The sequence below is a fragment of the Pocillopora verrucosa genome, chromosome 1 (genome assembly GCF_036669915.1).
Source record: "Pocillopora verrucosa isolate sample1 chromosome 1, ASM3666991v2, whole genome shotgun sequence".
Classification (NCBI taxonomy): Eukaryota; Metazoa; Cnidaria; class Anthozoa; order Scleractinia; family Pocilloporidae; genus Pocillopora; species Pocillopora verrucosa.
The window spans coordinates 10,078,379-10,094,700 of NC_089312.1; the positions used below are offsets into that span (position 1 = coordinate 10,078,379).

Consider the following 16,322-nt stretch of genomic DNA (forward strand, 5'->3'; position numbering starts at 1 on the left):
AAAATCAGTACGCCAGATATGTCATCGATTTGAAGTGCACGTCTTTTAATTTTGTTGGTCATTAGTTAGGGTGATACTGTGTTCCCGAGATTACTTTGACGTGAAAAGCGTGCAGCGCGAAACAGTTTGGACATATTCAACTCATTCAATAACTTCGATCTCTATGCATTTCACGAGAAACTTTTTTTGCAACACAACTGAATGAGTAGCGAGAGTAAAACAGGCAGAGCCTTTCACATTGTCTTTATTTATCCTACACTCATTGTGCTTTATTTTAATTAGATAAGATTGATTATTGTGTCTCTTTCGCGACGGCACCGCGCACGAAATTGTTCCACAGCTGACGATAAACTTCCGTACTTCTTTTTCACAAAAGCGTAAGTAAGTCTAACAAAACTTGCGCAAACAATCGCCACAAGGATTCCTGTTATGAACATCCACGGCAACGCTTTGCTCTCTAAAACGGGAACATGTTGATCTTCATGGCTTGAAACTTTTGTTGTTGTTTCTGTAGATTATGAACCCAAAACACAACACTCAATATTTTCCATCTTGGAAGTTTTTATGCTTATTAACCTATTTGGTCTTTCCACTGAAATAGAACCTCCACTAAGATTTTTATCAAAATTTACCTATCGGTTGTTTATCCTCAAGGAACGTAAATCTTACGCAGTTACCCTATTTTCAGCTTAGTATAGGTAATCACATGAGGCCAAGTACTATTAAGGATTAATTGCACGAGAGTTTTCAAAATTTTCCAAAATTGCCCGAGTCGCGAAGCGACGAGGGCAATTTGGAAAATTTTGAAAACTCAAGTGCAATTAATCCTTAATAGTACGAGGTCTCATGGGATTACTTGTTTATCAATAAAGGGCAAAATTTATACGAAGGAAAATCACGCGCGCAGTCTATTTTTATCTGGGAAGCAACGGATTAGCAATGCAACGGATTAGCCAATCATTAACAGGTAATCATGCCCTCTCTTGATTACTAAAAATGCCCTCGATTAAGAAAAAATGCCCTCTCTCTCAACCAATCAGCGCTCAGTAATTTTGCCCTTTATTGATAAAGAAATTAAACTAATTAAACTAATTAAACCAAGCAACATAACGTAAAAAAAAAGAGAAAAAACAGGATAGAAGGCAAATCGGCTTGAGATTTTTTAAATTATTAACCATTCCTTTTCATTTGAATATCCATTTCTTTTCAAATAAGTTTTTCTTGTTTATTTTTCTTTCAATTTCATATTTGACAGCTATCTTGTTCTGATAACCTTGTATTTTAGAGTGTATTTGTTTTCTTCTGCAGTCCCACAAAAACAGTTTTCCGATAATAATAAAGTAATTGAGTAGTGTATGTGAACGTAAATCTTGAAATGAAAAAGGGGGTTGCCTTGCTCGTTTAGGAGCAGCACTCTTATTTCATATTTACCTGTCGTGTTAAATAAAATTACGGCCTCTGTTCCCACTCCCGTCACTGATGACACTGCAGCAACCTGCAATCAAAAAGAGATTCCTGTGACGTTGAAAGAGACAGCAGTTAAGTAAGTTTTCTACCCAAGAATTCAATGCAAGAAATGAACCAATGTGCCGAGAGGAAAAGCATGGGGTATCTGAAAAGAAGTTTTAACAGAACAGTCAATTTACGATTTTAGCGTGCGGTACACACAACTAGTTACCTTGAACATGTAGGCGAATCCGTTATGAAGGCCAAACACCCGAAAACTTGTATTTTCCTACAAAAGTTGAATTCAAATTAACATTAAGTTTAATTCTTTGATGGGTTTTCCTCGACTTGATGTGGTTCCTCGACATCGGTATGCATAATCAGCCCCTTTAGAAGTCGCTATTTGGTCTGAAAGGGTACATTTTAAAAGCAGCATTAAAATGAATCTTCCACTCATAATTTACATGTAAGCTAAATATTTTGATCTGCTCTTCACCTTTGTAGCTCCTTGTCGCCTTGCCTGATTCCGTCGCAATCTTGAAAAGCACAATGTTACCTTCGATCATATATCCAATTTGTAAATAACTTCGGAGAATTGATGTGGCCCTAGATATTCGACTTACCGCTGGTAACCACGTGGAATCAAAATGTGGTTCTGTAAAAACTCCGTTCAAAACAGGAATCTTATTCCATTCTAATCTGTATTCCTGTACATGGTCTACAATCGGTATATTATGTGGCGGCCACCACGTGACTGTAGCCGTGGACGTATTGAGTGACAGGTGGGTGAGATGGACCAGTGTCAGGTTTTCTGGCGGTCCAAGCACTGGGGAATATTATGAAAGGATGAAACAAAGATATTAGTGACCGCTTTTGAAGACAATGGGCAAAGAAAAGATCTGCGTCGATCAATCAACGTTAAGTGAGCGCATCATCATGAGGATATTTACCCAGGGAAGGCGTGACAATACATATAGTACTTTTATTTTGTTTTTCATCAGAGGCTACGGAGATAACCTAAAAGAGATAAGAAAGGAATATTTCTAAAAAATTTCAATCTAAAAGAAAACAGTCTGAGGAAAATTTAAAGGTTTGCTTTAGGCAGGTTCATGTAAAATTTGCGGGAACAAATTTTCATGTGCATGTCCGCGCGGGAAATGTTAATTGTGTTAGTGTGCTGATGGAGCTTATTTCATGATATAAAATTCTTCAAAAGAAGTGCTGGAAATGGCAATAATCTTGCATATGATACAGAGAGACGTTTTGACCAACCATATGATTTATGTCTTTTTCTTTTGTCGCATATCTTATATTTGTAATGCTGTCTTATTCATGATCAGGATTGTGACAAATGAGTAACTTACCTCTATAGTGTAATTTTCCATCGGCAGCAAACCTTCTACAATATAGTACATCCGTGTGCTTGCGACGTGCTGATGGCATTGAAAATAAAGGAAAATTGAAAACCCGAGGAAAAACTTTACCGGATTCTTGGCACCTAAGCCATCTTACTGACAGATTTTCTTTGGGTGCACGACAAAGATCAAGGAGGCTGTGAGCTGGTTTAGGAAACAACTAACGCACAAAGTAATGTTAGACTTCGAAGACAAGCTCTAAAACGATTTAATTGAAAATCAGCGACATGAACAATTTTAAAAATTTTTATAATTTTAACATGATGGACTAACTAGGACTATCGGACCAACGGACCACCGGATCAACAGACTAACGGACCGACGGACTAATGGACTCACGGACTCACGGACTCACAGACTGACGAAATGGTTAAATGATGGACTAACGGACTGACGGACTGACAGATTAAAGGAACGACGGACTGACGGACTAACGGACTTGCTAACAAACGGACTAACGGAGTAATGGATTAACAACTAATGACTAATGAAGGAGTGAAGAAGATGCGTTTGGAAGCGCTAAACTAAAGACCTGTCATTTTCATAAACTTCCTAGAATATATATAACAAGGTTTACCTTGCTATGACTGACTTCAAATGCTTCACTTTTCCAATGATCCGAGTAAGTTGCTCTCCACTCGATTCTGTAGTCACAGATTTTGCCTATGAAATTATAAATGTTTAATGATAACTCGTTTACGCTAATCAATTGCAAGGACACTTATATAATGGGACAATTAAACTAACCTTCCCGCCGTGGAAGGAAAGCAAACGTAAAAAATAGCATTCTTTATCAATTTTGAAATAGCTAGACGAAACAAGACCAGTGTATTCACAACTCCTTATTCGTGACCGTTAGTAATTTCCCTGTTTTCGAAAGGAATGAGGAAATCTGATGTACCTATGACTTTGCACTACCTCTAACTCAGTATTACTCACTACGCGGTGCCAAATACCAGGTAAGATGTCCTTCAAATCTGTCACCAGCTTTCCTCACATGGGCCTGGAGGCCCTTGGGAGGATCCAAATGAACTTCATCTATTAATGTAGAAAACGGTCGATGAGCGAAAAAGGTTTCACATGATAAGCTTGGTGTCGCAGTTTCTACGAGTTTGAGTAAGAGACCGGGACTGTTTTTTGGGACTGAGACAGGTTTAAGGCGATACCTGCTAGCTTTTTTAACCAAAAACAAGATTGAATGAGGGAGGTTGAAGATGAATTTGATGCGCTTGTGCCAGATCCCATCATGAGTGTCTGAATGTTTTGTTGATAATCTGAAAGGCTCAAAAGTCTCCCAACACCACCTTAGGAAGGCACGTTTCGGTCCATTAGTCAGGAACTAAAATATTTGAGAGACCTTAAGCGATTATGTAACGCTTTGGAAATGATTGAGATTTGCTGTGCGCTTTGGTTGTAATTTCCTTGTTTCCTTTTTTCCTCCGTTAAAGTCTCTTCCAAGAAATGGTACATAATGAAAAAAAGATCACGAGCATCCCTTTTTTAATTGTGTTCAGGATGATCTATACATACATAAGTATAGCATTATCCATTGTTAAGGAATCTTGGAAAAATATTTCTGTTTCCTCTCCAAAATAACTCACCACTTAACGTTACCATCCATTCTCCAACATGGCGGAACTCTTTAAAGGGCAGTTTAACCTGTAGCCCCTTGGCTGTCACTATGGCAATAGAGATCTGTATAGTAAATCCTTTAAACAGGTTTGGGAAATAGAATGGCAACTCTGAGGACTAAAATGGTGCATAGATAAATATGAATTAGATTACAACGAATGACAGGAGAAAGTCTGGAAAAACTGTAAGACTGTACAAGAGAATTCGGTCTCAGTTTGAATCCTGTAAGCAAATTCAAAAAGTTTCGGTTACGCATTACAGAAGATTCTAAATTTGTATTTTTTATGTTTGTCTCCAAAAGAGCTCAGGTCACTCAAGCGAGAAAGGTCCTAAAAATATCTCATCAATTATTGAAAACCAAAGCAAATATGAAACGAAACTCGCAAAAGATAGAATGGAGATGGATTCACGAAAGTAGAGAACATGGAAGGCAGATGGAAAACGTTGGCTTGAAAACGTAATTTTCACGAGGACGGTTTTTTACTCAGTTTCAGCGTGAAGGTGGTGTTTTTTTTTTAACTCGAAATAGAGCCGTCCCTTTAATCACTGCATATATATTCACATCGTATTAATTTTCATAAATAAAATTCAACAATGAATATTACATGATCTATTCACTTACTACAGATGAAAGCATCGTCCATGAGTCTTTTTCGTCAAGCCTGTAAAAGCTGATGAAGGTGGTGGGCTCAACTTTAGCGGTATTATCCGAGAAGAGATGAAAATCAAAGTTCACCACCAACTCTGTATATGTGCGACAGAAAAGGTAGGGTCCTTTGGCAGTGACGTTTCTTGTGTCGTACCAGATTCCGCTCGGTCCATTACCTAAATTGAAAACAAACCCAGTCAGCCCAGTACCTTCGCGTTCCCGTCGAAGTCTGGATTTCAAGACGGACTTCTTTTTCTGCAGTTTCTTCTATTGAACTTGAAAGGAGATGATTCTCTACGTATTTGCCGAGTCGCTCGAAGGAGGTCTGAGATGAACGTTCAGGTCGGTCAGGATCAAACACAAAACGCAGTCAAGGCCCTAAAGAGCATCCTTGAGTCTGAGTATTTCTCAAGGAGGCTACAGGAACGAGTAGAAAAACATGTGAAAACACTCTTTGAAAGAAATGAAATTTCTTACTTGCTTTTCAGATGCTTTTCACATACCTCTTACATGGCAAATGTTACGTGTTTGTGAAATTTTCTATTGAAATAAGTCTAAACGCAGTCTTCCATTGCGAGTACCCGAGTACACGCAGGTATGTATTGGGTTCGTTAAACAGCCTCGTACCAAATCACCATTATGTATATTAAGAAAGATTCATTTCTGTTCTACCTGAGTTTACAAAGCGGTGAAGGAAATAACATCCCTGTTTGCATGCGTCTCCGAGGCCATTCTGAAAAAGATTTTTCACGACAAAATATGATTAGATTTGACACGAGAATATCAGGATGGGTCACTTAGAAATTGCCGGCCAGATGTAACTCGCTGTTTTAAAATAGGAACTTAAAGATAAAACCTTACTTCTTACCTTGTCACACTCAGCTTTACATTCATTGTATGTTCTGTGTTTCGTACTTTCGAACCTAAGGGGTTGCAGGCACTGAAGAGTGAACAAGACAGGGTGGAAACGATGTTGGAGTAAATTACGAATGATGAAATGGTTTGCAATATCTTAATAACAGGCATAATAAAGGAAGCTATACTTCTCATCTCAGTTATCAAAAAAATTACAAGAACTTTAGATGCTGAATGCGTTCTGAGAATCCAAAAAGTAACTACTGAAAATTTTCTTCAAGTACGCTTAAAATTTTGACTAGCGACGTCACCATTTTTAGATCCCTAGGTAACCCGGCCGAACACGCAAAACCATAAAGGGTGGTTTAAAAACTAGCAAGTGCAACTGGTTAATGCAAACTTTGCGGCAACCAGTAGCACCTAAAAAAAAAAATACAAATAAACGAGAAAAACTAAACAAAAGCACACACACACAAAATTAAACACAAAGTAAAAAAATTGCCTGAAAATTGCTTTTTTGTGTGTAGTTTCTTTTCACTCAAACGGATCGTAACTGGCTAGTAGACGGGTTTCAGATTTACAATGGCGACGTCCGCGAGTGAATTGTAGCTCATTTGAAGACGGTTTTCGAAAGGTTTAGTTATTCTTTGGAATTTTAGAACGAGTCGATATATTTTTTAGTTTCCCAAGGATGTCTCTTCCCTAGGAGTTAAGATACTGAAATACCACGTCAAAAAATCTAGTGAATGCAAAGTATGCGCATCATCCCCAACTGAAGGGCTCAGGACCTTCCCTAAAGCCGGTGTTCAGATTGCTATTTTACTTTGTTCGTCCCAATCATGTCAGGATCATTACCTTCGCGTTCTCTGCTGAGTCTGTCGCCCGCATCATTCAAGATTTGGCACAGATAATCAAGAATAAAGAAACCCAAGAAACCCAAGGGTACTGTGGTCCGAAACTACCGCGAAGTCGAGACGATCAGAGGGTTCCACTAACGAAGTGGAATCTCGATCATTCCAGAGTGACTTCCATGTTATTATTTGCAAGTATTGCTATAGCTTCTGACCTTCCAATAGTTTCAGGAGATTGATAACGAATGCCTTAATCTACCATGTAATTATCTGAATTTTTTGCCGTAGATTTCACCTGATATTTCTCATTTGCCGCTTTCAAAACAATAAACACCCAATTGGGTCATTACGTTCTTCACAATGTTCGCGGATGAGATTCGCTGATCTCTAACTTACAAGTTTATTTTCCAATTTAAAGATCAGTTAATTTGAGGACATACCTCTTCACAGTCTTCGTCGCAGTTATAAGAGTAGAAGATTTCAGGGTTTTCTGTCTCCTGTGTTTAAAGGAGACATCAGTAAAACATGTGTAAGTGTTGATTTATCGAAAGAGTTACAATTGTTATTGACCAAGAGAGTATACTGAAACTGATGTGTTCTCGTGTATTTGACACGCAGGTGAAAATCCAGCAAAGGAATAATTCTCGCTGGTGGATGAGTAATTGCAGAAAAAAAAAGCGCGTAAAAAATTCAAGTTTTTACGGGATTCAAACTCAGTGATCATCGAGAAGCGTCACACTCCTCAATGATGACTCATTTTGGACGAAGGTTAAATATTTTCTCGTGACTTAGTATTGCAACAAGGCTAAAAAAAACATTCCTTTCCAAAAACCTTTTCCGAACTTTTGTTCCATGCGAAAAAGAAGTTATGTTACTGTTTGTCTAATATATAGATTTAGCCTAGCCTAAAAGCAGGGCTCGCATTTTTTTCCCGCACGTCTTAAGGGCACAACGCCTTACCCCGGCCAGGACTAGAACCCGGGTCGTCCGACTCGGAGCCCAGTACACTGACCACTGGACTACTGAACAAAGCCGTGGCGTTGGCGTACTCGCGGTACAGTTGACCACGCATGTTAAAAGTAGCGCCTTGTACGGTCGTACGGTCTTACGGGCGTACATCCAAATTTTTTCGGCTTGATGGGTCACTACTATTTTGTAACTGGGGTATTGATTGTAACATTCATACATCTATTTATGTAGAAAGTCTTAAAATTCAAGGTGGTACTCACATTGATTCTTACTGGTTCACCGTACTTCACACCAAATCACGTGCACATGAAAAGACAATTTAAATTATGAGTGGTTAGTTTTCACGTAGAGTTTAAATAGTATATGTAACTGGTTTATACTTAGGTTCAATGAAGTAAAGCAATGTGGGGCAAACCAGACATGAGAATTTAAAGATAACTTCAAAGGTACACAACACAAGTACATTGTGTTTCAGGTAACTTCTCCGTAGAAATTCTAACCTTTTCCATCACTTCAGTCCCACTTTCAATCCACTACACAGGCTAGTGGTTTAGTCCGATCACAAAAAAATAAAACTATATGAAAATTTGGAACTGAAAAAGAACGTTCATTCTTTTTCAATTTTATTTTTCCAATACCACAGGAAACGTGAGAACGTTCTATGGAGACTTTGTCTGCCTAAGTTACTCAAAAGGTTATTATGTTAAAATTAAAGGAAATAGCCGTCGTGTGGCGAGACAATTTCACAGATCGAAAGCCTTCCTGCATATTTTTAAAAAACCTAGACAAATATCAAAAATCGTCAGCTACTCGAAATCTTTCTGTAACTAAATTCCTTCACTCAGACCATTCACGATGAAAGTTCTGCGCTCCCAGATGGGCGGAAATTGATATCATAAAACCAGTTGAATCGCACAGCTCGCGCAGTGAAACACTACCTTTAACAGTATAGGTAGTTAAATTCTACGAAGAGTTTTTCACTCCAAACGGTTATAAAGTACTTGCTACACTACAGTAACTTTTCCACTGTTAAGATCGATAACGTAAACAATGTGACAAATGGAAAACAAAACAACTTGAACAAATAAAATTTTCTAATGTCAAACTGAGAAGATTCCATCTCCTAAAGGTTAATGAAGTTTGAATTTCGTAATTTTAAATTTTCTCTGAAAAGTCGTGGATTCGCTTACCATACGTGCTACTTCAATCAGATCAAAGTACTGGTAATTCAATTTACGAGTTTATCTGCCCCAAAACAGTTAAATGATCTCAAAAAAAAAAAAAAAAAAAAAAAGAAAGAAATCGCTCTCGATCTTGTCATTCCTGAGGAAAGAGAAAATAGTTCACATAATTCCTTCTTGTAAACAATTGTTATTATTCTCCTTTTCCAGATAATTTTCACTCATTTGTCGCCGTTTTATCGAGAGTTTCCCTTGCATTTCATCGTTATTGAACCATATCAACGCCCGCGTGGAATTTGAACAAGACCAAATTAAAGTACGTGACTCCAGCACAAATCACTTTCAATAACAAAATGTATTTGACTTGTCACTTCACAGCAGGAATTTTTTTCCTCTCCCAACTGAAGGCTCTCTGTTGACGCAAATCGCACGGAATTGAACCTAAAAAATTGGAGTCTGTGACCCTTATTTGAATGCATTTACCCTAGGCAACGTATCAAACTTCGAATCTCACCAAAATTTTCAGAAAATATTTAGTAAATGATATAAAAGAGGCGCGCATTGAAAACATCCAATTAAAAAAAAACTTAATTAAATTAAAATTCGTAACGTAGCTCTTAATTCTTCAAGATTCCTGAGAATTTACATCGATTTAGGAAAGCAATACATGTGAGTAAGTAAATTAGCTTATAATGTTCTCCAGCCCTACATTTCATGACTTTAACTGCATATTCATCCAAAAAGAGACGAATTGTATACAATTGTCTCATATTTTAATGAGTTCGCCAGTGCTCCAAACCGGCTTTGTAAGAGTAAAAACAACAATAACCACAATTGAACATTTGAAGTGGTAGACAAGTGGAATTGAATATGCAATTTTCTACAAAAAAGATTGCGTTAGTTCCCAACTGTTTATATGACAGTCTTCTTTCTGCATTCGCTTACCATTTCCTCGCATTTCATGGTGAATTGTCCTTCCTTCACAAGGTTATAAAACTTTAAGTCTTCCTCTGATTTACTTGCACGCACTACGCCTTCCGACAGCACGCTTATACAAATGGAAACAAGAAACAGCATCGACATACTTAAAACAGCGCAGGTTTCAAAGTCAGGCAATATTTTCAAAATCTTTTTTTTGGAACTTGCAATCAAAAACTTTCCGTACGCGCTTCAGTCAACATTCCGCTTTTCACAAAATGAACACGCAGCTTGTTGCGGAAGCTCATTTACGTGATTACGAATCGATAGATTTTAGTTACTAGTTCCTTTTCATACCGCCTGCGGTTCATTTCAAAAATAGATTTGCCTAAACAAGTAGTTAATATTTTTAATCTGATGGTATTTATTCTCGGTAACACCAGACCTTTGCGGTCGCACCTCTGTCTCGTAATTCTCATCAGTATCTGATCAATGACTTTGAGTCCACGACTTAAGTTTTTCCTTCATGATCAGTGGTAAATGATGAAATAATTTCAATAAAAAATCCGATTGAAGATGCTAAGGTTGACCGATGCGGTAAACACCAGGATTATTTAGAGACAGTTCAATATTTATCACATTGAAAAGAGGGGGGGGGGAGGGGGTGAGAGAATTTTGGTAATGTCTCGATAAAATTTATCGATCCCCCCATAAGGCTCTGTAATATTCTTATGACTCCCCCCCCCCTAGACAGCAGTTAGTTGGCAGTCAATTTTCACTTCAAACCCTGTTGGCGACGACTGATCCTCTCTCCATTCCCCCACAAAACCATGCAACCCCCCCCCCCCCCCTCAACATCATTCACCTCTTCCCTGGGGAAAAAGTTTTGACTAGTCCTTTGCAACCCAATTTTACTGGTGATATTGTGCTTGGCCGATGCTTTGGCGAAGAGGCCTAGTCAACGAAGTTGTGAAAGGCTTCACTTTCAATTGCTAGACCGTGAGGCTGATACAAAATGTTATCATCTATCTGCACCAACGACCCGTTAATCGAGTACAAATATCCTGCGATATTGTACGGTTATTTCGACAGTTGGTTATTTTGTACTGTAAAAAAAAGCACTTGAGCGAGCTGCTTCGAAGGAATGCTTATAAAAGAAAGCAGTTGGATGATAATTAACGCATTAAACGTTGTAATGTGCAGTACCGCCAAGCATGCTCGTCAACAACGAGTACAACACAACTTGTACAAAAAACTTAGTGACTCTACACATTAAAACGTTTCAAAGATATATCGAATGGCGTCTCTCCAATGACGACTGCAAGGGGAACTAAAATGATAAATGAAATCTGCGCACCGCAAAATTCTGCGAGACATTATTCGTTGACTGCCCTAAATAGCCTCCCGCCGAGAGGTACGTAAACGTTATATCAAAAGGCGTCTCTCCGATGATGACTACTGGGAGAACTAAATGATAAACGAAATCTACGTACTACGAAATTCCTGCCTAGAACAGCTAAAAGGTACATACTATGTTAGGTTTTTCTACCAAAGTGAGTACTGGGGTCTACCATGCCCCAAAGGACCCTAAGGACGCTAAACACTCCAGAGGGGACTTTTTAACCTATTTAAATGATTGGCACCTTTCAACAAGTGGGCAGCACGATGATGGATTCTGGATCCTAGACAACTGGCAGACAGACGTAATTATTCTTCATCATCGGCTGAAGACAAAGGTCAATTTGTTGTTATTTCAGCCTCACTTAAAAAAATAAATTGTAAACAAACTGGATGTGGAATATCAAAGGGACAAGAACAGATGTGCTGTAACTTGTACAAAGTTCTTATTTGCGAAATACAGGTCGTATTGCATGTCACAAGAGGGAAAGAAATATTCAAGTGTGGTCTCCTTTACACAGGGTAGTCAACGAGTCACGTCATTTCTCAGTTTTTCGTGTTTTTTCCCCTTCACTCTTAACTCCATTTATATCACTATTTGCTTAGCCAATGCTACGTCTAACTATTTAGGTTTATGCCTCTTGAAAACTCACGTAGAAACGTTGGCAGTCCTCGTTCTCAATTCAACTAAATTTTCTCCGCTTCAGAACTATTTTTGATTTCTTTTTGGTGTTTAGTGAATTTGGTGCTTTTTTATTTATTTAAGCGCTTTCTCCTCTGAAACATTCAACTCGTTAGAATAATAATCAAGTGCCGTCTCTTTTCAGTATCAAAACAGATAGTCATAGTTTTCTCAATTAACGTTCACTATGAAGCAAGGATAGAGCATATTTTATATTGAAGGACGGCCGAGCCTATTTTCAACTGGCGGGGCTTGAGAATGAGCGTAGGGGCGCCCCTCCCCCTGAAAATTCTATTCTTGATACGTAAAATTGTGGACATGCGCCTTCATACTAAAACAAACGGAAATGTCGTCCTGGAAAAGCCATCCCTTAGGTTTTCGGGAGTTGACGAGGCAAAAACGACTAAAAATATCTTTACGAGGCTCGTTTGGAAGATTTCCCCACCCTCTCTAGTCATTAAAAATTAGCGGAAATCTAAACATTTGTTTTTATCTTACAACCGTCCGAGACCTATTTGGCCGCAAACCCTCCGTTCTTTGACCTTTCCTTCTCTTGGAAGCAGAGATTCTCTCGAGTGGAATTAATTCAAGCTTTCTATCAAAGTCGTGATCATGGTGATCTGTTGGTCTGCTAGAAGTAAACAATGGCGCGCCATCAAAATTGTCATACTCTGTTTTTGATCTAACAACAATTGACGACTCGGTTAGCATGGGTGCAGGAGTTGGACGTAAGGACTGCGTTGCTCGAATTTCTTCAGCAGTCTTCCTCTCCTCGGAGGAAAGAGGTCCGTACATGGTCCCAATGTCAGGAATCCCTTTCTCGGTGAGCCATCGCTGATACGCTAACTGACTCTCGTGTTTACCCTCTGCAAGGCGGATAAGGCTCAGTCTTTGCAATTCTTCCTCGATCTGTTTGGCTTTTTGTTCCCTTTCAAGTTTTTCTTTCAAATACTGTTGTTTGTCCAAATACCACTGTTGATTGGCTAAAATGCGTGCACATTCCCTCTGGCCCCATACACGCGCTAAAGACATAGGAGTATGACCGTTTCCGTCGACAGCGTTGATCGTCGCACCAGATTTGATCAACTCCTGCAGGCATTTAACATGGCCTTCACTTGCTGCCTGATGCACTGGAGTGATTCCAGCCTTGGTTGGCCTAAAATAGGAAAAACACATATTATCATTCACTACATCCATACTAACTGCCAGTTAAGCGGACACCTGCAAATGAAGTTAATCTCATTTCCACAAATTTACTGCTACGTGTCTTCTTTAAGGTATCAAATACGAGATGCTATTTAAATTTGGCAAAAACAAAAAAATTATCATACGAGCCGCGGGTGAATGTACTTCTGATATTCTACCCACATTTCGGCGTTTTCTGTGGTCTGTAACTGAACATAAATACCCACGGCAAATGAGAACTGCTTCTTTCGTAGAATGAACAGTAAAGCAAAGTGAAGAAAAGGAATTCTAAACGCTTGCCTCGTAGGTCTCATCTGTTTGGGTATAATTCGAGTCATGAAGAACTCAGTTGAGGAAATTGAGGAAAGGAAGGAAAAGGGAGGGGGACTGGGTTGGAGGTTGGATCTGGTAAGGTGATACCCAAACACAAGAGTCTGCTTTCAGGTTTAACAGATGGTGGAAAAAGGTCCCATATGCAGCAGTAGACTGCAGGTAAGCTGATTCATTGAAATCCCTGGTTTAACACTTAATTACATCCATTTTGGAATCACTTTTGATCCCCGCAATCTGATAGCCTCTCACCTGTGCAATTTACACTCAAATTGCACCCATTTATGCTCTAAGTCACATCTTTTCCCAGGCCAATGAGACAGCTTTGCTAAAACACAACAATCAGTCAAATTTCAAGGCTTCAGTTTACAGAAATCAATCAAATTGCAGGAAAATGAGACAACTTTTGCAACTTTTTTCAAACAAGATCAATACAATGGATCAATGAAATATTAAGTGATCAGACAAAAAAAACTCATTGAGCCAATGAATTTGTGATTTCAAAACAGATGTAATAAAGAGGTACTCAGTAACTGAACTTTGTGTTGTGTAGTTTTGGTCTGAAATCATATTTGGAACTAAACTTTCCATTATGCACTCTCTTGATTTTGAAATCGCATATGATTTCAGACCAAACTGCACTCCATTCAGTTCGATTACAATTAAAAAACACTCATCCTACACTAACCTTGATGGATCTGCACCTTTCCCCAAAAGATATTGTACACATCTCAATCCTCTTTTCTTGGTAGACTTGTTAATTGCTAAATGAAGGGGTGTCCATCCGGACGCACTTTGAAAATTAACATCTACTTTATATCTTTCTATCATTACTTTAAGGCATTCAAGCTGTCCGTTCTGTGCAGCAAGGTGAATAGGAGCAAGACCCTAAAAGAATTTAAGGTAACATTAATATATTTTCACTTTGTTAGAGTTAAATTATTTTACTTTGTTAGAGTTTGCTGGTTTCAAGCACTGGGGGTTCCAGGCATTCATGTAGCCTGCATCAAAATACATCCATATACATGTAAGAAGCCATCAGTTTTGAGGAAGTTTTAGGCTAGTGGTTAAACTAGGAGGTATTAAAGGGGAATGCACTTTTTCCTCTTGTCACAAGCATGAAGAATTCTTGTGAGGAATCAACATTAGATCTCTGGATTTCAAGTAACCAAAGAGACTCTATGGTGAACTACAGTAGGCCATTATGAGGTTTATAATTGTGACACACACTTTTCCCTTGGTTATGAAATAAAACATTGGAAACAGGAAACAACGATAAGGAAACACTGTAAGCTTGAATGTTATCAGGATAGCTCAATTATAGGGATGAAAACAAAATATTTTGCTTTCCAGATTAGTTACTGAGAAGCAACTGGTTTGGAAGCAAAATTTGTCTTCAGGTGGGAAAATTAAATGTTTTGATCCAAGACAACAACATTTTTGCCTGTTTTCGAGCAGCAAAATTTATTTCCACAAAATCTGTTTCTTGCACTGTTAAGCTAAAAAAGACATTGTTCTCTGCAAAGGTGTTTTCACAACAATATTATTTTAGCAGGGCTTTTATGAGACAGAGCTGCCTTCATGTTCACCAGAGAACGCTCAATACTCAATAACTCAACGCAATAAAAGCGGAGTGTTTGAGACCGGTTGTTGAATGAACTTCCAGTGGCTTAGGCTTATCGTAATTTGTGGATCCATTTGCGACAAATTTGCTTTGATACTAAAAGAAATACATGTACATCGGTAAATGTTAGAGTTTTCATCGAGGTCTCATGGCGTGAAAGGGGTACAATCGGATTTCTAATCTCCCTGGATGAAAGTATAAAATTCAACTAAGGTTGTTCTGAGTCCCAATCAAAATTTCATTTGGTTTTATTTCAGCTTTCCCAATCAATTTAGGAGTACCACCTGATTAAACCGATGAAGAATGCTACATTTAAAGTAAATCCGATTTCTAATACTCAAAGGAGGGAATACCATCTAAACCGTTAATTTTGAGGACGTGAACGTCAAACAAACAAAATGGCTGCTCCTTGCGGTAAACCCACCTTAATATTTCTAAAGTAATTCACAAGTACAGAAATAATGCGGCTGTGGAACAGAAGTCGGACTTCTATTGAAATGTTCGCAAAAAGTAAATGGAAACACGCTTCGTCCCGTTACACGAGACAGCGAAACAATTCGCACGTCTGTCACGTTTGCTTCGTAATAATTACCGCAACTTTTTGTCGAAGTATTACAGCATTTGACCTGCGCCTCTTTCGCTGCTAACTGTTCACACTCTAATTATCTGGCGTGAATAGAACTAAACAATCGAACATTGGTTTACAAGTTATTTAAAGAGATGGAAGAATTCGAGAATATCACTTACGTGTTCGATGGAAACAGAATATGCTTTACGCGTATCATAGAGGCTTTGTTGAAGCCATGTTACATCACCGATCGCTGAAGCCATAAGCACGTCATCATCTATGTTCTTTTGGATTCTTAAAGATTGTCTACGCCTCCTCCTTATGACTGTATCACTTGGCTTATATTTCATTTCAGTCATGTTGTACCCGCGGTGGACCGCCATTTTGAAGAACGGAAATTTCGTTGCTAAGCGTTGCTAACGTCAACTTTTGGAAATACGGGACTGGACTTGTCTTTCGTGAAACTCGGACAGAGAGACTACTCGTGAACGAGGTAAAGTAATTAATTCAATTCTTTACCATTCTTTATCTTCCAAAGACTTTTCCTTAATTCACGATTCTTATTCGCCTCCTCGTGAACTTTATTGTTGGAAAAATATATTGACAAGAGTTCTTTTCT

At 38.5% G+C, this 16,322-nt stretch overlaps 2 protein-coding genes across 2 annotated transcripts; both read right to left on the reverse strand.

Annotated features, from left to right (window-relative positions):
• Positions 1 to 28: 28 nt before the first annotated feature.
• On the reverse strand, positions 29 to 10,248 carry LOC131795012 (uncharacterized). Its single transcript, XM_059112576.2, has 15 exons — positions 9,944 to 10,248; positions 8,078 to 8,101; positions 7,289 to 7,345; positions 6,011 to 6,082; positions 5,815 to 5,875; positions 5,116 to 5,318; positions 4,463 to 4,610; positions 3,801 to 3,899; positions 3,439 to 3,524; positions 2,811 to 2,879; positions 2,397 to 2,463; positions 2,070 to 2,272; positions 1,679 to 1,735; positions 1,432 to 1,495; positions 29 to 508 (listed from the first exon to the last, which is right to left on the reverse strand). The coding sequence occupies exons 1-15, from the start codon at positions 10,079 to 10,081 to the stop codon at positions 279 to 281; spliced, it is 1,578 nt and encodes a 525-aa protein (XP_058968559.1). The 5' UTR covers positions 10,082 to 10,248; the 3' UTR covers positions 29 to 278.
• Positions 10,249 to 11,746: 1,498 nt separating this feature from the next.
• Positions 11,747 to 16,121, reverse strand: LOC131795017 (ankyrin repeat domain-containing protein 53). The gene is made up of 3 exons (XM_059112582.2): positions 15,883 to 16,121; positions 14,200 to 14,399; positions 11,747 to 13,152 (listed from the first exon to the last, which is right to left on the reverse strand). The coding sequence occupies exons 1-3, from the start codon at positions 16,084 to 16,086 to the stop codon at positions 12,486 to 12,488; spliced, it is 1,071 nt and encodes a 356-aa protein (XP_058968565.1). The 5' UTR covers positions 16,087 to 16,121; the 3' UTR covers positions 11,747 to 12,485.
• Between the last annotated feature and the right edge of the window lie 201 nt (positions 16,122 to 16,322).